This window comes from Ylistrum balloti, unplaced genomic scaffold (assembly GCF_031769215.1).
Source record: "Ylistrum balloti isolate Yb309-2 unplaced genomic scaffold, AGI_CSIRO_Ybal_v1 Utg369986, whole genome shotgun sequence".
Classification (NCBI taxonomy): domain Eukaryota; kingdom Metazoa; phylum Mollusca; class Bivalvia; order Pectinida; family Pectinidae; genus Ylistrum; species Ylistrum balloti.
Genome location: NW_026782071.1, coordinates 252 through 22,729, shown reverse-complemented (window position 1 = coordinate 22,729; position 22,478 = coordinate 252). Strand labels below are relative to the sequence as shown.

General features: G+C 34.8%; 1 protein-coding gene across 1 annotated transcript; it reads right to left on the bottom strand.

The window, feature by feature from the left end:
• Positions 1 to 4,930: 4,930 nt before the first annotated feature.
• On the bottom strand, positions 4,931 to 21,438 carry LOC132547869 (telomeric repeat-binding factor 2-interacting protein 1-like). The gene is made up of 12 exons (XM_060211676.1): positions 21,322 to 21,438; positions 18,853 to 18,899; positions 17,971 to 18,075; positions 15,706 to 15,813; positions 14,933 to 15,050; positions 14,510 to 14,636; positions 12,364 to 12,812; positions 11,555 to 11,669; positions 8,428 to 8,502; positions 7,866 to 7,981; positions 6,572 to 6,686; positions 4,931 to 5,368 (listed from the first exon to the last, which is right to left on the bottom strand). The coding sequence occupies exons 1-12, from the start codon at positions 21,436 to 21,438 to the stop codon at positions 5,232 to 5,234; spliced, it is 1,629 nt and encodes a 542-aa protein (XP_060067659.1). The 3' UTR covers positions 4,931 to 5,231.
• Positions 21,439 to 22,478: the final 1,040 nt, after the last annotated feature.

The following is a 22,478-nucleotide window of genomic DNA, read 5'->3' as shown; positions in this document are numbered from 1 at the left end:
GGTCTCAAAATTTGAGCGAGTCCTGCAGGAGTCGAGGACTCAAAATCTTAATCTCAAAAATGATTGGTAACCACAGTAGCCACACATTACTTCTTGATGTTAGAATACTACTTGCTGTAAAAGCTTGTTACTGGAATATTAAATTTCAATAAAAATTGGTTTATGATTTTTCTAATAGTGGTGGGTTTATCAGGCATGGCTGATTGTCAGATATATTTTTTTACCAATATTCATATGCCATTGTATGTGTATCATATTAAAAAAGTCTTTAATACCAGACATATGAAGAATGAAATTGATAATTAAATTTGATTGATCAATGATTGGCAAATAATTTAAAAGTCAAAATTTACAAGTTAGATATTCTAAGACATTGTAGATAGATATAAGCAATGAGGTGAAACATCTGTTAGATCTTGGTGATTATACAATGAAGTTATTCAGATTTAGAATGGCTGATGCCGGACTAGGATTCATTGTTGATTATATGTTAAATCTATTCCTTTATTGAATGTTGATCTGTGAGAAATATTATTTATCATAATGAAATTTATTTTCAAATTATGTAAACTATATATATATATGCATCAATGTTACTTTTGTGCATTAAAGTACAAGTGAAGAAGTAATAAAAAGTTGATTGTACTATTTGTTTTCTTATTATTTCCAGCTTGAGTTTTTATGTGTTGACTATAGCCACAGGTAGTTATTTATACTCTGTAAACACATCCCGAGCTTGTCGCAATTCAAGCCAGGATACAAGGAACGACATCGACCCAGATTGGAATAACAGTGTTGGTTCTATCCTAGAGCTTACTCTATAAGCAAGAGTATTGCAGGACAGAACAGTGTATGCCCATTTTTTGCACAAAATTAGTGCTGGGAAATGAGGGGTCAATTTGTACAAAATTAGTGCTGGGAAATGAGGGGTCAATTTGTACAAAATTAGTGCTGGGAAATGAGGGGCCAATTTGTACAAAATTAGTGCTGGGAAATGAGGGGCCAATTTGTGCAAAATTAGTGCTGGGAAATGAGGGGTCAGTTTGTACAAAATCAGTGCTGGGAAATGAGGGGTCAAATTTTACAAAATCAGTGCTGAGATGAGGAGTCAAAATAATTAAGCTCGAAAAGCTGAAAACAACAATGGCCAATATCTCTTCAAAAACTTGGGATTATTTCAGGCAATTTAGAGCTCAATCCCACTGGTGAAACTTGAGAAGTTTAAAATGTAAAAAGTTTACATACAACAGACGGCACATGATGACGGATGAAGCACAATGGCTATAGCTCATCATAACCCTAGGGCAAGGAGGAAGCTACATATGAAACTTCCATCTTGTACTTCATAGTGATAATAAACTTTCATTGTCAAGATTCAAGATGGCCACCTGTCTACTATTTTGTTTTCCTAATCAGTTCCAAAATCAAGAGGGCACAATTGAGGACCAAAGGGAACCTACATATGAAATTTGAGAAAGATCCATCCAGTACTTCTCGAGAAATAGCAACAGCAAACTTTTGTAATCAAAATCCAAGATGGTTGCCTTTCAGCAATTTCATTTTTCTAAGAAATCCCTAAGTTAGATAATGCACAACAAGGGACCATCGGGAATCACAACATATTAAATTTGAGAATGATCAATCACCTTTTAAGAAATAGTGAGAAAAAACTATTACTGTCAAAATCCAAGATCGGCCATGTTGATTTTCAGATCAGTCCAAATATTGGAACAATACACAACTAGGAGAATGAACCATTGACTGCTTCTCAAGAAATAGCAATAACTTAATATTATATCAAAATCCAAGATATCCACCTATGAACCGGGTTAAAAATTGGGACAATGTACAACTAGGGACGAAGGGGAACACATATATGAAATTAAAAAAAGATCCATCCAGTGCTTTTCAAGAAATGGTGATAATGAAAGGTGATTTGAATAGTCCACTATGATAGTGGGCTAAAAACCGTCATAGCTGAAGGTCAGTGCTGAGACAAACTCAAATAGAATGATGCATTACAAGTTGTACTTCTGTTGTTTTATAGCTATAATTATCTTTTGCTTGGGACATGTCTTTACAATGAAATTGATTGTAACGTGGGATGAGCCTCTGCCCAGCATATCCGGAAATCAACACAGCTATATAACACAATGAACATATAATACAGTTTATTTACATAGAAAACACACAGAAAACTATCAACATACTCGCACTCACAATCATACTCCATTCATACACCTTAGCAACATGTAAAGATATCTACAGTCTCTTCACTGACAGGTATGTCTCACAAATACACAGCCACAGTGTGTAAGACTCAAACAAACCAACCCCTTAGTCGGACTCTCAGTTCCTAAGTCCCTAACAGCTTGCTAGTGATGCACACGTATCGCGCATCTCTCCCCTCTGTGGAGCTGGTGACTGGGATATCAACACTAAAAGGTCTCCCGAGGGGCTACATGCCAGCCTGTTCTGGAGACAATCCCTCCTGCAGCTGACCTTAATGTCAGTCGGTCCAGTTACTGCATACGGAAGACCTGGCGCTCCAATAATGCTGACCTTCTGTATCCTTCTGTATCCTTTACAGCGTTGTACCCGCCATGTGAAACCCAGTCAGATATCTGGGCTCCTTTTCATGCCAAAAATGACGCCAATTTCCCATGAAATAGGCCAACAGGTGATGTAACACAACGGCCATACTGCCCACCTGGACAGGCGAGACTTGCTGTTTACGCTTACTGCTCACACAGTCGCTCACGTGACCCACACAACACCACAATACCCAGGTAACATACAGATGTACGTGACATTGATAAAGAAGAAAAAGTTTAAATTAGAACATATTTATTTACCAGTGTATCAAATTAAAAAATATTTATTTACCAGTATACACTATCATACAACAAAAGGCCCAATGGGCCTGTACTGCTCACCTGCTATTCAATACTTTTCACATATATTACATAATTTCAAATCTTCGACATTCATCCAAAGAACCTACCAGCCAATCTTTATGATCCTAGTTTGAAGGTTTTCACAAATTTGACACTTGTGACCTTGAAGAGGGGTCTGGGTCAATTTTGTTTTAAACGCTACCCCAATCAGCCAAATATCATGATTCTAGGCCTTTCGGTATCAAGAAGTTCTTAAAACAGAAAAGTTGACACCAGATGGACAATGGCCACTGCAACAAAGCCAAAAATCTGCACCAATGTACCCAGCTAGTATGTGCAAACATTTCATAGGATGTATTTGATCTGCCTTTTCTTACAACCAGAGAGTTATTGCACTATTCTGTCACATCAGCTATCACATGTAAGTAACAAGTCAATGATAATTGTGTTGTCATGTGACCCACACTTCCTAAGGAATAAATAATTGATGATCACGGTGTTGTCATGTGACCCACACTTCCTAAGGAATAAATAATTGATGATCACTGTGTTGTCATGTGACCCACACTTCCTAAGGAATAATTAATTGATGATAACTGTGTTGTCATGTGACCCACACTTCCTAAGGAATAAATAATTGATGATAACTGTGGTGTCATGTGACCCACACTTATAAGGAATAAATAATTGATAATAACTGTTGTCATGTGACCCACACTCCTAAGGAATAAATAATTGATGATAACTGTGGTGTCATGTGACTGACACTTCCTAAGAAATAAATAATTGATGATAACTGTGGTGTCATGTGACCTACACTTCCTAAGGAATAATTAATTGATGATAACTGTGTTGTCATGTGACCCACACTTCCTAAGGAATAATTAATTGATGATAACTGTATTGTCATGTGACCCACACTTCCTAAGGAATAAATAATTGATGATAACTGTGTTGTCATGTGACCTACACTTCCTAAGGAATAATTAATTGATGATCACTGTGTTGTCATGTGACCCACACTTCCTAAGGAATAAATAATTGATGATAACTGTGGTGTCATGTGACCCACACTTCCTAAGGAATAAATAATTGATGATCACTGTGTTGTCATGTGACCCACACTTCCTAAGGAATAATTAATTGATGATCACTGTATTGTCATGTGACCCACACTTCCTAAGGAATAATTAATTGATGATAACTGTGTTGTCATGTGACTGAAACTTCCTAATGAATAAATAATTGATGATCACTGACTGTGTTGTCATGTGACCCACACTTATAAGGAAAAAATAATTGATGATAACTGTGTTGTCATGTGACCCACACTTCCTAAGGAATAAATAATTGATGATAACTGTGGTGTCATGTGACCCACACTTCCTAAGGAATAAATAATTATGATAACTGTTGTCATGTGACCCACACTTCCTAAGGAATAAATAATTGATGATAACTGTTTTGTCATGTGACCCACACTTCCTAAGGAATAAATAATTGATGATAACTGTGTTGTCATGTGACCCACACTTCCTAAGGAATAAATAATTGATGATCACTGTGTTGTCATGTGACCCACACTTCCTAAGGAATAATTAATTGATGATAACTGTGTTGTCATGTGACCGACACTTCCTAATGAATAAATAATTGATGATCACCGTGTTGTCATGTGACTGAAACTTCCTAAGGAATAATTAATTGATGATCACCGTGTTGTCATGTGACCTACACTTGCTAAGGAATAATTAATTGATGATCACTGTGTTGTCATGTGACTGACACTTCCTAAGGAATAAATAATTGATGATCACCGTGTTGTCATGTGACCTACACTTGCTAAGGAATAATTAATTGATGATCACCGTGTTGTCATGTGACCTACACTTGCTAAGGAATAAATAATTGATGATCACCGTGTTGTCATGTGACCTACACTTGCTGAGGAATAATTAATTGATGATCACCGTGTTGTCATGTGACCGACACTTCCTAAGGAATAAATAATTGATGATCACTGTATTGTCATGTGACCCACACTTTCTAAGGAATAAATAATTGATGATAACTGTGTTGTCATGTGACCGACACTTCCTAAGGAATAAATAATTGATGATCACCGTGTTGTCATGTGACCCACACTTCCTAAGGAATAAATAATTGATGATCACCGTGTTGTCATGTGACCGACACTTCCTAAGGAATAATTATTTGATGATCACCGTGTTGTCATGTGAATAAGTCTTAGCCTTGTTTATTTTCCACTGTCACAGTCTCTCTGGAAACGAGTCTGTAAGTGACCACCTATTCGACCAGGTATATTTTAGACCGTCATAATCCCTCCAGAAACATAAGTCTGTTGGTGACCGTCTTCCTTCCATATTTTGTCCGGAGTGTGTCTAATGTGCTCTCCTCCACAGAACTCATCATCAGTCTTTCATCGTCACGGTGATCCCAGGCCGGTAATCCTAAAACATTTACAAATCCATTACATGCAACATCTTATCTAGGTACATACTGGCAGGTTTAATGCTTGGTAGTATATACCTACTGTTGTCCGGTAAAATTACCAACACAAATTTATTCCATTCTCCTCCAATAAGTCAATCCTATGAGTTCCCAATGGAATTTCGATTTTCTGCCCCTTGGCTTCTGACAGGATGACTTTCTAAGATGTTGATATAAGTTTTAAAACTTTCATACTTGTAAACTTTAAAAATTATAATGGGGGAGATTTCATTACTCATACTCAAAAATAAAAACTTCAATAAAATATATACATATACTCTCCTTTAAAGAAAGAACACTTGTAAATAGCATCTTTTGGGTTGTTTATTCAAATTAAATCATCAGATCTTATAATACAAGAATAACTTAGCAAATTCACTTGTTGAACATAGCAAAATAAGGGGTTCAAAATCAGATGTCTTCTCCAAACCAGGGAGGAATGGCAAGTATCAAGTCCTTTTGAGCAATCTCTGGACTTTGTATTACTAAACCTAACCTTGTAACAGTGACAGTAATATATTTAGGAGTCACAAAGTACTCATAGAAAACATCATTAGGTAGAGATAAAAGGCTTCACAACTGAACACAGGAAAACCAAGGCACTTTATCACACTACCACGTAAACCAAGGCACTTTATCACACTACCACGTAAACCAAGGCACTTGATCACACTACCATGTAAACCAAGGCACTTGATCACACTACCACGTAACCAAGGCACTTGATCACACTACCACGTAAACCAAGGCACTTTATCACACTACCATGTAACCAAGGCACTTGATCACACTACCACGTAAACCAAGGCACTTTATCACACTACCACGTAACCAAGGCACTTGATCACACTACCACGTAAACCAAGGCACTTTATCACACTACCACGTAAACCAAGGCACTTTATCACACTACCACGTAAACCAAGGCACTTTATCACACCACCACGTAAACCAAGGCACTTTATCACACCACCACGTAAACCAAGGCACTTTATCACACCACCACGTAAACCAAGGCACTTTATCACACCACCACGTAAACCAAGGCACTTTATCACACTACCACGTAAACCAAGGCACTTTATCACACTACCACGTAAACCAAGGCACTTTATCATACCACCATGTAAGTTTAATACCTATGGGTAGATTTTAATAAATACCTGCTGTGTTGAGGCCAGTCTCTATCCAGCTCATCGTGTCGTCACAGCAGCCATTGTTGATGAAGAGAGCATGAAGCACCTGTTTAGCTGTCAGATCATATTTTTTCATCAGGTCCTGTTCAAAGAAACAATGGGCATCAGAAATTATTTGTCCGATCACTGTACTTAATTCTAAACAAGAAAGTGTGAAAGTCTTATTACTGTAAGGTCAGTCGTATTCATGGGGCTCATAAACACCTGAATATCTTGGATTAAGAGCATCTCTGAATTCAATAAAAATAAACCCACACCAAACTAACGATTTAACAGTAAGTCCCCTGTCTGAACTTACTCTACCTTAACCCCACCCAAACTAATGATTTAACAGTAAGTCCCCTGTCTGACCTTACTCTACATTAACCCCACCCAAACTAATGATTTAACAGTAAGTCCCCTGTCTGACCTTACTCTACATTAACCCCACCCAAACTAATGATTTAACAGTAAGTCCCAACCCCGCCCCCTCCAAAACAAAAAAATAATGATTTTACAGGAAGTCCCCTGTCTTACCTTGCTCCACATTCAAACATATAAACCATTATCTTAACCAAATGAAAACCTTTTATTTCAAAATACATTGATTCAGTTGTATAAAATTATCAAAGTACAGAAATGACTGAAAGGATAAACATGTTGGTGATATATGTATTTGTCGTTTTTAATGTGAAACATAACCAATAGTATGCCAAACAACCAATGACTCTTTTAGCAGATGACCACAAAAAGTTATTTGAAACTCTTGAAAGATCGTGGCACTATTTGCAGTATACAACCGTTGCTAGGTAATATGACAAAATTATAGGCTTTGGTCAACCTATCAAAAAGCTAGGATTAATAGTAATTTAACACCGAGTTCCAAAGGTTGAGACGATATTCTGAAACCATAACTGGTTACTTTGAGCCTAAAAATAATACCAAAGGAAAATACTTATATACACGTTTTTTTAAAATGAATTATGCACTACACCATTAAATTTCTTCCATTACACTTATAACTGAGCCTCAAGTTCAAGGACATGTATAGCTGATATAAACATTTTTATGAATTTGATCAAAATTTGTCTGGCAGAGTGATGACAAAGACCATGAAAAACACAGATAAAAACATTCCTGATATTCTTTGATGTACATTTGATGGATCTCTGAACATCATCTTTATATGGCCTTCTCCTCCTCCACGAGAAAACAATCTGATAACCAAGTATCCAGTAAAACACCTGTTGTTCTCTGTAAAAATGTCCTTTTATTTCCATACCTTAACAAAGTAGATGGTCTCCTCTATTTCTTCCTCTTTAACATCTTTCTGGTCTTCCTCCTCGCTGCTTTCTTTTTCTAAATTGTGGATGGTTCTCTCTGAAGGAGCGAATTCATCTGAAAGTTTGAATTCAATTTAGTATTTTTGAGGAATAAGTAATGCTCCCAGAGGGCCAACCTTACTTTAAACAAAATCAGACAATATCCCAATATCTACCAATCAGCAGCCTCAATTATGGTTCCAATCAGTAAAGTTATACCGCGTCATGGCAAACTGATAAAAGCACTGATGAGCTAGGGCCATATTACACAAAAACTTGAGTATTTTGACCTAGCCACCATGGCAACCAAAATTTCTACCAAGTAAAACTTGCATGCACATGAACATTCTTGTGTGGTTTCACTGAATGCGGTCCAGAGGTTAGAGAGGAGTTAACTGAACAAGATTTGTGGAAATCCAGACAAGGTGATTCCAGTCTCTCAACTTCATTGTGGGAGGTATGGTTATTTCAGTACAATTTCAACATTATATTCTATAAAAAACAAGAAAAACTTTTTCTTACCAAAATATTTCAGTTGGAAAATCTTATCTTCTTCAGATTCGAAGAATTTCTCCATAACATAGTCCAGCCGTTTAGCTGAAACAAATTGAAGAGCTTTGGTTTTTTTTTCAACTTCCAGGTACCTGCATAAAGCTATAAAGTTAGTTTAAATCTTGAGAACAATATGGCATTGAGAAAGATACAAATTCCCTTACAGTTCCACCTGACGTGGCCTTAATTTTGACCCTATAACCTTGCAAAATAAAGTTGTCTGTGATATTATGGTCCTTTATATGAATTTTTGATCTTTCACGATAGATTCCTAAGGGAATTCAGCCCATTGAGTGCCGGGAAGTGTTTTCTAAAAATAGCATGTGACTTTGACCTTACAAGCCTGGATCTCCATATTCTCTGAGATATATCAGTCCATTATAAGTGTGTAATGATTGATTGAAATGCCTCAAACAAGAGATCCCAGAGGGATCTTGGCGCCCACCATCTGAGGATCTGTTTTCAGTTCTTGAAGATTTGTTTATTTTTTTTTGTTTGTTACAGGTGTTGTAAATGTTCATGAACTGGTCTTCATTGAATGTACTCAATGATGGCACAAGATATTTTTATTAAGCACCTATTAGCAAATATTTGAAAAAGATCCCAAAGTATTATTAGATAGCAGTCAGTTACAGGTGGATAATGGACAATATGCTTGTGCTGTATTACTGTCAACATCCAAGATGGCTGCCTGTGGGCCACCTTGATTTCAAATCAGTCCAAAAAAGGTACAATGCACAACTAGGGACCAAGGGAAACCAATATCTATGAAATATCAGAAGGATCCATCCAGTACTTCCTCAGATATAGCAGTAACAAGATTTCACTCTCAAAATCCAAGATAGCTGCCTGTCAGCCATCTTGATTTCGGATCAGTCCAAAAAGGTACAATGCACAACTAGGGACCAAGGGGAACCTGCATATGAAATTTGAGAAAGATCCATCCAGTACTTTCCAAGAAATAGCGGTAACAAACTTTTACATCCAAAACCTAAGATGGCCACCTGTCGGCCATCTTGAATTCGAATCAGTCCAGAAAAGGTACAATGCACAACTAGGGACCAAGGGGAAACTGCATATGAAATTTGAGAAAGATCCATCCAGTCCTTTTCCATAAATAGCGGTAACAAACTTTTACTTCCAAAATCCAAGATGGCCACCTGTCGGCCATCTTGAATTCGAATCAGTCCAGAAAAGGTAAAATGCACAACTAGGGACCAAGGGGAAACTGCATATGAAATTTGAGAAAGATCCATCCAGTCCTTTTCCATAAATAGCGATTACAAACTTTTACTTCCAAAATCCAAGATGGCCACCTGTCGGCCATCTTGAATTCGAATCAGTCCAGAAAAGGTAAAATGCACAACTAGGGACCAAGGGGAAACTGCATATGAAATTTGAGAAAGATCCATCCAGTCCTTTTCCATAAATAGCGGTAACAAACTTTTACTTCCAAAATCCAAGATGGCCACCTGTCGGCCATCTTGAATGCGAATCAGTTCAAAAAAGGTACAATGCACAACTAGGGACCAAGGGGAACCTGCATATGGAATTTGAGAAAGATCCATCCAGTACTTTTCCAGAAATAGCTGTAACAAGAATTGTTTACGGACGGACGGACAGACCACGGACGCAGGGCGATTTGAATAACCCACCATCTATTAGATGGTGGGCTAAAAATGAAGCTGCAAGAACACTGAAAATAATTTTCTTAAATAAGTGGCTTTGACCTTGACCCTTGAACCCTGTAATTTGAACTTTCCAAGATATGATAGTCAGCAAGTAAAGTTTGATAAAAATCCCTTAAGAAATGAAGCCACTTGAGTGCTGAAAAGGATTTTCTAAAAATAGTAAATAACAGTACCAGTGACCTTAACCTTAACCCAAGAAACCTGAAATTCAAAGTCATCTGAGATATAATGGTCAATTACTTAGTGTTTGAAGTATGATGAAAAAAAAAGCTGCTAGAGATAAGGATAAGTGTTGTGTTCCTACATATGTATATGTATGGAAGCATTCCTATGTTTCCTTCCAGAAATTCATGGTGGGCGGATAATAAGTTCTCAGAATCATATTCTTCTCATCTTCCTTGCTTTGAACCACAGAAATGATCGAATCCCAAAATACTTCAGTCAGGAATATATGGGATATCATTTTTTAATTGTTTACATACATAGTTTAACCAATAGAATCTGAAAACACAAGAATAATATAAATAAAAATCTATCAATTAAAACACAAGTTTTTATCTTCAATAATGACACATTTCTCCTGAGTTTTAAATGCTGATCAAACCACAGTCAAAATCAGTAACTGTTGTGTAGGTTTATTTTCCTTGATGGTACTCTAAATAAACATATGTCCGCCAAATGATAAACAGTTTGGAATATTGTCTTATTGAGTTTGTGAGTATTACTAATCCACATAATCAAATGTCAACATTTTTTTGAGTGAAAATATATACTGTGTTTATAGTACATGTACTTACAACATCAGAGCTGCTGTAGTATTCACATTTTTTAAGAAACCAAACTAAACATAATTACTTGTAATTATTGTGGACAGACAAATGTAAAAACACCAGAGTCTAGCTTCAATTTCCCTATTATGACAGGAAAGAAACTAAAAATTGAAATAGTCAAGTTGACTCTGCTGATGAGCTTTCTCCTGAAGTAATACAAGTATTGTGATACTGATATCAAGTTTTCAAATTCTAATGCAAAAACTTACATGTGGAAATTTTTCAAAGACCAATTAGGTGAGAAAGACAAATTCCCTTTTTCAGCAAATATTATGCGATCTGCCAATGATCAGGTTTTTATTTTAAGTTTTGGTTCCACATCAATATATGTCCACACTTGTACCACAAAATGTTAACCAAGGATAGCCTGATCATAAATTTATAATCCTACTATAAAACAGAATATCAACGTCATGCAAAAATTTCGTTATTTACAAAAAGCTGATTTTCATTAGCATGTGCAAATTCCATGAAAATAAAAACACCACAAATAATGATGACACAACAGTAACCCTGACCCCTCATTCTTGATGTAAATGAGTTTATAGTAGCAGTGTGCCTCCTGTATAACTGTACCTTTATCAGATGTATGGTGCAGTCCATTAGCATTCTTCACATTGGACCTTGATAAAGGCAGGGGTGATTTTGCTGAAGACGGCTTTAGAGTGCCTTTGTCTCTCTGTTTTTCAACCTGTAATACATGTCACAAGAAACTGAATTCAGTGGTTCTCTAATAATACAGCCATCAAATGGCTGTTAACTTTACTTCCAAACTTAATCGTTCATCATTCTATGGCTAGATCTAACTTTTTTTTTAATATATGGAAAAGGATGTTGATCTCTGTGGTGCCATGATTACACAGAGATATGTCTAACTTTTGTAAAGCTTGATTCTAACAAAAGATTATTTATCAACAAAATAATATAGAACAATAAAGTATTGTTTATCTATACACAGATCTACTTTGAATAAATAAAATATTGTTTATCTAAACACAGATCTACTTTGAATCAATAAAGTATTGTTTATCTAAACACAGATCTACTTTGAATAAATAAAATATTGTTTATCTAAACACAGATCTACTTTGAATAAATAAAGTATTGTTTATCTAAACACAGATCTACTTTGAATCAATAAAGTATTGTTTATCTAAACACAGATCTACTTTGAATCAATAAAGTATTGAATCAATAAAGTATTGTTTATCTAAACACAGATCTACTTTGAATAAATAAAATATTGTAATATTGTTTATCTAGTTAAAAGATAGATCATAATAACCAAACTGATTGTTTGTCATTAATTAACTGCAAAAGACCCTTTAGTTTGTGATTTTTTTTTCATTATTTTGTTTGGTTGTGATAAAACAGGGAAAGTTTACCATACTGGGTTGATTAACAGATGTCTTTGGTCTCTTCTTCAGTCTAGTAATGGAATCACTGGCTTCCTTACTTGACTGGGATGATGAGTCAAAACATTGTTTGACATTGTTTGTTTTCCTTTTCCTCAGTGAAGGACCGTCATGTTGACCTACTTCCTCGTCCATTTTCTGCATACCCTTATTTAAATCATCAGAAAGTTGAGTCGATTTTTGTTTAGTTTTTCCTATCTCTACACTATTTTCCTTCGCACTTTTTTCCTTCGGTGATAAAAATTCAGACATAGCTTTCTTTGGTGGTGAGGATTTTTCTTTATCTGACTTCAGCACATCTTTCAACACAACTCGGATAGAGTAACTCCCCTTTTTTGGAGACTCTGTAGTTACACTATCCAGTAAGTATTCATCAAAAGAATCTCCGTGTCCACTCTCCACTTGCTTCAGAGAACATTCTATATAAAGAAAATAGCATTTCACATCTGTACACAACTACATAAACAACAGTAACAGGCAGTTATTTTCAAGCACTAAACACATATAATCTTCCACTTTTTGATGTTAACATGTTTTTTGCAGTAAGTCCATCGGTATGTATATTTTTGTTTAATCACTTGTCTGCTGGGTTTATCACCCTTGAACAGCCAAGATCCTTTTGAGATAATATGTCCCTCAACTACCTCACTGAACAACAAACAGGAGGCCCATCACACACCATCCAGTTCGATAAGGATTAAGTGTTTTGACCAATTTAATGAAAAGCAGAATTTAATGATTTAATGTAAGATAACGTAGAGCCAAACAATGCAGTGGTTTTGTCCTTCTACGACAAGTCAGCGATGCTAAGGGCATGAATTTTTAAGCGTAAGATGTGAATGAGGAAAATCCAAAGTGATCGAAAGAAAAATAAAAATCTAGATCAGGAGGTGCAGCAGCCCCATAATTAAATGAATCTTATTTAGAACTGCATCAAGTACATGTGTACATAGACTGGTCCTGAGAAACACAAACTGCCATTGGTAGGGACCATTGAACCAGTGAGAGCAACAAACCATACACTTCAGATCTTTACTTCAGGGCCAACACTCCAGACACTAAATTGTTGCAGGCCTCTATGGTGTATGTTTGCTACAAATGGTCTATCAGTTATAACATATTCTTATATTCCAGATAATAGACATGGTTGTATCCAAAATATTGTCCAAAATTAATGTTGTTAAAAATTCCACAAAAGTAATTAATAATATATTTAAGGGTATATGGTACATCAAATACTTTAATCATTACATATATTAGATTTATCTCCCCTGATAAAACATTTATGCAATTGTTACTTGTGCAGAAATCTTTTGGGTATTGAAATAAATTCTCACAAAGAAGCATGTATCCTTCAATAATATATATATGTATCAACATTATGACCTCACCAGTGTGTTGTACCGTATTCCTGAATTATCAAAGTGTCTCTGATGGCTTTACAAAGGAAAAATTGTATTATGATGTCAAGGAGGTTTTTCTTTTAATATTATACTGTTGAAAAGCAAATGAGAGCATGAAATTGTCATTTTACCAAACTTCATCTATTTTTATTTCAACTCCTTCAATAAAAACAATGATCTATTATAGTTCTTTGTGTTGCACATTTATGGCCTTTTAGTTTTATGGTTAAATATAATGCATATTCCTGGAGAATGTTTAGTTAGTGCTGATCATTCTTCAAAGAATGATGTAGAAGTCTTCTTTTCTAACCTAGAAAAAACATATATAATGAGGAGCCTTTTTCAGCTTCAAAACAGATGAGTGCGGACCCAAAGAACCAGGATTCCTTTTTGCCTGATATATTTCATGATCAAATAATATACACGTTTAATCTTTGTTAAAAGTTAGAATACTGTCTCATGTAAAACAATACAATATCCTCTAACAGTCATCATTTGGTTCTCACAAAATTTATCAAGCTGGCGAGTTAAAATGATAAATATTTCCAAGATAACTATTATTTAAAATCAGAGATTTAACAATTTAACAGCTCAGTGTCTTATGATGGTGGATCAATGACAATACTCTTGCCATTTTTCTGTCTTGATAAAATCTGTGGTTGGATTTTGTTTAAATTAGGGTACAGAACTACAATTTGACAAAAAGTAGATACCTGTGATATATTTTGTTTTCTTGGTAAATAAAAACTTGAGATTACTGGACACATTGTATGAATCTAACTTTGGCAGGATTTTCTTCCTAAATCTGTCCTTCATGGACTCAGCTGAGTGTTCAGTAACCTGGAATTCAAACCGATACATGTACATATACAGCCATTATAAAATTATCAAACCAACTGACTGAATTTTTTCAAACCTAATAATCATTTGAAAATATTTTTGTTTATATTTTTTAAATATGCAGAATGATGTGAGGAAGCCTTTTCGACCTGACTACATCAATCAACAATTTTCATTTTCTGAACATTAGATTTTGCAGACCTGGTACATGACCAGAATAAGTATCACTTGTGGTAACAATCATGAAGAATTGCAGCATCCATTTTGTTTACAATACATGCAAATATTGTACATACCTGAAGTAAACTCATAGTTTGCCACACCTTCAGGCCATTCCACATAGAGATAGATTCCCTGTTCTTCTCGAAATAGTTCAGAATGGACAGGTCCTCTTGCAAGGTATATTTTTGACGTCTACAACAAATAAATTTTTGTTTTTGTTTGAGTTAAATATTTCAACCTTTGAGTAATCATTTTTTTATGAAAAGATCGACATTAGTGTTTTTTGCATTCTAATTGAAGGGCCCAGAGCTGGATCCAAGAAGGATTTCTACTTCGAATAATACCACAATTATCCTGCAAAACTTACAGGGGGCAAAACTTGTTGGCTCTAAATCAAGGTAATGGAAGGAGGGAGGGGGGAAAGAAGGGGCTTATGACCAGACAATTGTTTGTTTGTTGAGCGTTCATCATCCCATGAACTGTCTGGGTCAAATCTGAGGTCAGATCTTCTTCTAGCAGCTTTTGGCAACCTCACTAAACAACATACAGAGGCCTGTCACATGTCATCTAGAGAACTGGGGATAAGTGTCTTACCCAAGGACACAACCATTTCAGCACAGACATGTCTGTTTCTCAGCTTCCTATGAAACACAAACTGCCGAAGGTAGGGAGGGTCAAATTACACTCTCTAGATCTACATCTGAGGTTGTGTAGGCCAACACTCCACTGACGGCCCTATTGTGATATTAAGCATTGGAAGAGTATTTCTTGGTAACAATACTACAATAAATATGAGTGATCTTCTCTGCAGTAATTAACTTATCTGCCAATTACAGACTCTTCCTACCCTAATGGAAGTGTTCCTGTTTTCTGGATTTTGGCAGCAGGACTGAGGTCATCTGAAATTTCTACCTCATCTAAAGAATGGTCAGCACTGCATTTCTTTGGTTTTAATCTGAAACAAAAAAAAAAATCTTTTAAATTTAACTAAAATTTCCTTGGTTATACTTTCAACTTAGATACAATTTATTAAAATTTGACAAAATTTCTTTCTTACAAAATACATTTCCTTAACAAGAGATCCCAGAAGGATCTTGGCACCCACCATTGTTTGATCTATATCTGCTTTTTGAAAGTTGGAAATTTTCCTTTCTTTTCGCTTCTCTCTGTTTTCGCTCTTAATGATATGAAATTTGAACATTCCTTAGCAATGATAATCTTTACCTGCCAAATCCTAGATACTGTCGGCCATTTTATTTTTGTGATAAGTTCAAAACTGAAACAGGCACAACTAGGGACAAAGGGGAACCTATGTATAATATCTGAGATATAAGTATGAAGCATTTCTCAAGAAGCAGAAATAACAAACTTTCAAAATCAAAATCCAAGATGGCCACTTGTTGGCCATGTTCTTTTTCTGCTCAGACCCAAAATCAAGTGGGAGCAATCAAGGACTAAGGGTCCCCTACACTTGAAATTGGATAAAAATCTATGCATTTATTCTCTAGTAATAGTGATAACAACGTTTCAAAGTGAAAGATGGCAGCCTGTCAGCCATTTTGTTTTTCTGATCATTCCAAAAATCAAACGGACACAAGTAGGGACAAAGGGAAACTTACATATGAAATCTGGGAAAGATCCATCGAGTACTTCTCAAGAAATAGCAACAACAAACTTTACTTGGTGAAATAAAAGATGGCCGTCTGTCGGCCATTTTGTCTTTATGATTAGACCTAAAATCAAATGGGCACAACTAAATAGGGATAACAAACTTTACACAGCGAAATCCAAGATGGCTGCCTGTCAGTCATTCTACTACCCAGATCAGTCCCAAAATCAAACAGGCACATTTAAGGACCAAGAGGAATCTATACAATTTTCAGAAATAATACGGTCAAAATTAGGTGCAAACTTAACAGGACATCTTCTAAATAATACAGATGTGACTTCCAGATGACCCTTTACAACACATGATTCTGAAAGGCTATCTCAGATATTTGATGAAAACCATGAACCATGATGGTTTACAATGGTATTCTACAGACACACCTGTATTTATCTATAGCCAGGAGTTTATTACAGGGATTATAAATGGTATTCTACACACACACACCTGTATTTATCTATAGCCAGGAGTTTATTACAGGGATTATAAATGGTATTCTACACACACACACCTGTATTTATCTATAGCCAGGAGTTTATTACAGGGATTATAAATGGTATTCTACACACACACACACACCTGTATTTATCTATAGCCAGGAGTTTATTACAGGGATTATAAATGGTATTCTACACACACACACACCTGTATTTATCTATAGCTAGGAGTTTATTACAGGGATTATAAATGGTATTCAGGGATTATAAATGGTATTCTACACACACACCTGTATTTATCTATAGCCAGGAGTTTATTACAGGGATTATAAATGGTATTCTACACACACACCTGTATTTATCTATAGCCAGGAGTTTATTACAGGGATTATAAATGGTATTCTACACACACACACCTGTATTTATCTATAGCCAGGAGTTTATTACAGGGATTATAACACACACACCTGGTATTCTACACACACACACCTGTATTTATCTATAGCCAGGAGTTTATTACAGGGATTATAAATGGTATTCTACACACACACACCTGTATTTATCTATAGCCAGGAGTTTATTACAGGGATTATAAATGGTATTCTACACACACACACCTGTATTTATCTATAGCCAGGAGTTTATTACAGGGATTATAAATGGTATTCTACACACACACACCTGTATTTATCTATAGCCAGGAGTTTATTACAGGGATTATAAATGGTATTCTACACACACACACCTGGATTACACACACACACCTGTATTTATCTATAGCCAGGAGTTTATTACAGGGATTATAAATGGTATTCACACACACACACTGTATTTATCTATAGCCAGGAGTTTATTACAGGGATTATAAATGGTATTCTACACACACACACTGTATTTATAGCCAGGAGTTTATTACAGGGATTATAAATGGTATTCCACACACACCTGTATTTATCTATAGCCAGGAGTTTATTACAGGGATTATAAATGGTATTCTACACACACACACCTGTATTTATCTATAGCCAGGAGTTTATTATCTTTCACACAATCCAGGATATACTTCGTTGATATATAATCTTCTGATGAAATCTGGTCTGTCTCTACAGCAAGCCTGTAAAACAGTGAAAACATTAAAAAAGAACACAGAAATTATAGCAAAAGTATACATATGGTATTTACTACTTGTGGGATGGCTTTCTTGTTGTATAGAAATGTTCCTGGTATCTTATTGAAAACTCACAGATCACAACTTTTCAAAACTCACAACAGGAGATCACAACTGACTTTGAATAAATCATTGTATATAATATATGTACCATTAGATTGAAGCTTCCAATGAAAAAATAGTTTGAATCAGTAAAATTAAATTAAATACTTTTTTTTAAAGTTCATAAAGAATTTTAAATTTCATTTTTAATTTATATGCTTGGTATTTAAGATTTCAAAGTTTCTTAAGGTAAATCCTCCATAAAAAAGCTGTTTTTGTCTTCAAATATCTGAAAAGGTTATATTTTCATAATTCTTCTCAGACTGAACGTAAGAACAGCTGTACAAAACACGAAATATCAAAGCCTGGTGTTTCCCAAAATTTGCAGGAAATTCTAATCTTCTCAAGTCATAAGAAGTTGAAGGCATATTGAAATATATCATACAACTACTTTTCCTTTCTTTTAACTTTTAAAGAATATGAAATTTCAAAACTTTGAAAACATCTACGGGGAAAGTTTATCCAGCAATGAGAGTGTAATTTAGTTCTGCTAGAAGTAAAATATAAAAAATAACCAAATATTTAGGATTTCTTACATTTTAATTTGGAATGTCTAGATTTTCATCATGTAATGAGAATCAAGGACAAAATAGAGAAAAATAAAGGGTAAGTAGATCTTACTTGATGCATTTTTTGGTTACTTTGACAGTCATCCCTCCGCCTCCATTCTGTAAGAACAATAAGATAAAATAAAGTCTACTTTTTATCAATTAAACTGTAATGTACATAATACTTTAATATACAAAGTACAGGGCATATTCTACTAATCTAAGAATCATAAAATTGAAAGTTTTAGCAAATATAAAGCAAATTCTACATTAAGAAACACTTTTACTCTTCCTTTCATTTAAATATAAAATGCAAGCTCTTTTCACTCCTATGATTATTTCCAAGTTATGATGTGGCTTTATTGCATGTACTGACTGTAATATTACAAGGCATTTTTCTGATTTTTCATTGACATACTATGTAAACTAATGTAATCACAATGTTGAAGTAAAAGCTGTTTATCTTGCTTGCTCAAATCCCTTCTCTCCCCAAACAATTGACATTTTGACAGAAAGACATCCTACATCAGAAATATGTCCATCTTTAATGTATAGTAATAATGTTGACTTCAGAGGAAACCCTGGTTACCTGTATATAAAGTGTATATTGTTTTCATGATATGCAGCAAGCACTAACACCTTTGACAGAGGTTGAACAAACTCTGTATGACATTCTTATTTGCCAACTTTATTTAAAAGCTATCCATTTCGTATACTCTTATTACATACCAGAGTAAATGAGTTATTATTTAGCAGTTCCATAGCTACAGACAGACCCCACAAACACCAACGGAAACCACAGCTTAAATAAGTGCTGACATTTTGTGATAAAAAAACTAGACCAGTCAATGCATATTGTGCCCCTAACATAGCTCCTTAATGACTTGGAAATGGTACAAACAAGAGTTGCATCCCTTCGCAAATGTGATAATCATGGGGTCCTTAACGTGGAGACTGTACAACTACCTCTTGATATTTTCATAGAAATCAAGCAGCTGGGTGACTGGTATTCAAGTTACCTCCCTTGTGTGAAGGTACCACAAACATTGCTGTAGCTCATGCTGTATTCCATTATTACTTGAATATGATAAGTTACCATATCATTCACAGATACAAGATTATGTGTTTTAGTTCATTTAATGAATAGTTCACATTCAAACTCAGAAGAGCAGAAAATATGTTAGTTTAAAACTGAAGGATTTCACCATGTATATGTTGAAGAAGTGCCCAATTCTGGTGTATTTGTTTTTTAATATTTTTTTTTGTTTATTTTTTGTTTGTTTGAATTAGTTGAATTCTGATCAATTGTTTTGTTATAAAATGGTATGGATTGGAATTCGCTCATGCTATGTGAACCAGTTTTAAAGGTCAGAGGGGAAATCTATTTTGTGCATTCCACACACAAACTTAAACACCTGTTTTGGTTTTGAATGATGGTGGTTCTGTCTTTTTCTTTCTGCTGTCAACTTTTGAGTTCTGGAATCTTTTGTGAGTACAGACTATGTTTAATACCTTGTCTTTTTTTGTCTGATCGTAAATACTTTTATTCATATGGAAAAGTTATATCATAAATTCAGTAGATTCTGAATGATTTTGTCAAGTTGACAGATTTTTTGCTGTTTTTGCATATTTGAAATTCTTGTATCATTTTACTTTATAAAAAAAATGCTCTGGCATTTCATTTCAGTGAGGTTAAGTGTTCTTCAAATTCAAGTAAATGCTTATGTCTTAGATATATTTATCAATTGGTCAAATCTTGATAGTGTTTGTAGAATTAGCTCAATGTGTCCCCTGAATAAAGCCATCTTCCCATGTGAAGAGGTAGGTTTTACTATTTTTGTACATACATAAGCCTTTTGGGTATTTTTTAATCTTGTGAAACTTTTATATAGCTTGGCAATCATATTTGAATCACATTTTTTTTTGATTCATTACAATTTGCTTTATAAGTAATTGTACATCCTTCTTTGTTCTGCATTTTAGCACATACATATCTATTCCATGTATTGTGATCTGATGCTTGCCACTGAGCTATTCCTGCCATGTGCCAAGAGATCCATCCAGAGCAGCACATGCTAATACAATATTCCAAAACTTGAAGAGCAATCTTGTATATGTTATAATCCAACTACGTGGACACTAAAAGACAGTAATGAAGACCCAAATACAGTATAAAATCAACCTGTCAATAACCCTATCAATTTTGTTTTCAATGCAGACCAGAATGACTCCTACTTTTATTGGCTTTATGTATCTAAATGAAATGCTAATAGATACAGTACACTGTACACAGGCCTAGTTAAATTATAGCGTATATATATCTTCTTTCAGTCCCGATTCCTCTGTTTCGGTAATTACAGAAATCAGTAGGTATATATCCGCTTTTTTTAAGACTTTGCTTTTTTCATAATACAACAGTCATATGAACAAAAGATAAAATAAAACTACAATGATGTCTGATGCCGATAACAATTTCAGCATCAAATTATGTGTAACAAGTAGTAAAATTAAGAACAGGTAACGATTTTTGAATTATGGTTACCTCTACCAAAGGTTTTAGTGTTGTTTTTGCAGCACATGGTCGCATGTAAAATATGAGAGGTTCTCCGTTGTCATCGGTGAACAAAAATTTGCTGTAAGATTCCTTTTCTGCCGCCATGTTTTTGAAGAGTAATCAACGTTATTCAGGCGCTTAAATAAATTCTAATATCGCTGTGGGGGTCGGTAAATAATTCCGGATTATTAGGCTAAACGTACTCAGTACGCATATCCTATTGCGACGGCCTTTCAGACAAAATTTACCGAACCTGGCCTTCTCATTGGCTGAAATATCGAAAAGAGTTAGAGCCATCTAGCGGCAATTTTCTGTGTAAATAATGCCGCAATCTTAAAAAATCGCTATTTTAAAAGCATCCAAAATTACTTTATTTTTTAATAACAATACGATTACTATATATTTCAAACAAGAATCATAGTGTGGTTGAACTATTGATAAATTTAGAACAATTTATTTTACGGAATTCTCGACATGACGTAAGCTTACGGAACACTGTACGTTTGAATTGATAAGAAGCTAGTCTGGGGGCTTGGTTTGAATTATCAACTAACAGCACTTATAAACAAACAAAACTTACAAACAGAACATCAGTTTTGTTTTAATCCTTGTCGTTGTGGAAAGATCGTCTTAATACATAACATCACTTTACCTCATTAGACGTCACCGAATTGGACTGTTCGTCTCACGCGCACACCCGCCGATATGACACTTTTTCAGGTTTTTCACACCCACCGCCATGACACTTTTTCAAGTTTTTGAAGATAAAAAGTTTGCGCTTCGTAGGCAAGGTACATTTGGTGCTCATGATTTATGAATAATGTATTTTTAATACTGTACTGATCATGATGTTGACTCTGTTATAACTTATATTCTTTGTCTTTTATTATGATAAGTAAGGACTATTACTTTGCAATACATTTAAAATAGAGAAGTAGGTATAAAGTCCTTTCGATTTGTCTAAATCCTCATATTGATAGGATAGTAATTGCAACATTTTAGATATTTCAAAGGTTTTATTTAGTCAACTTCATCATAGAGCTATTTATCATTTGGCTTGTTGGCGATAAATATATGGTTGTGTATATTTTGTTATTTTTTTTTTACCTATTTTGATTTGTTCACATTATTGTCGTCAAATTTGA

Coding starts and splice junctions, on each gene's coding strand:
- LOC132547869 (XM_060211676.1), bottom strand. CDS start 21,438: ATGGCGGCAGAAAAGGAATCTTACAGCAAATTTTTGTTCACCGATGAC. Junction 18,900..21,321: donor CACTAAAACCTTTGGTAGAG/GTAACCATAATT, acceptor TTGTTCTTACAG/AATGGAGGCGGAGGGATGAC. Junction 5,369..6,571: donor GACTGGCCTCAACACAGCAG/GTATTTATTAAA, acceptor TAAATGTTTTAG/GATTACCGGCCTGGGATCAC.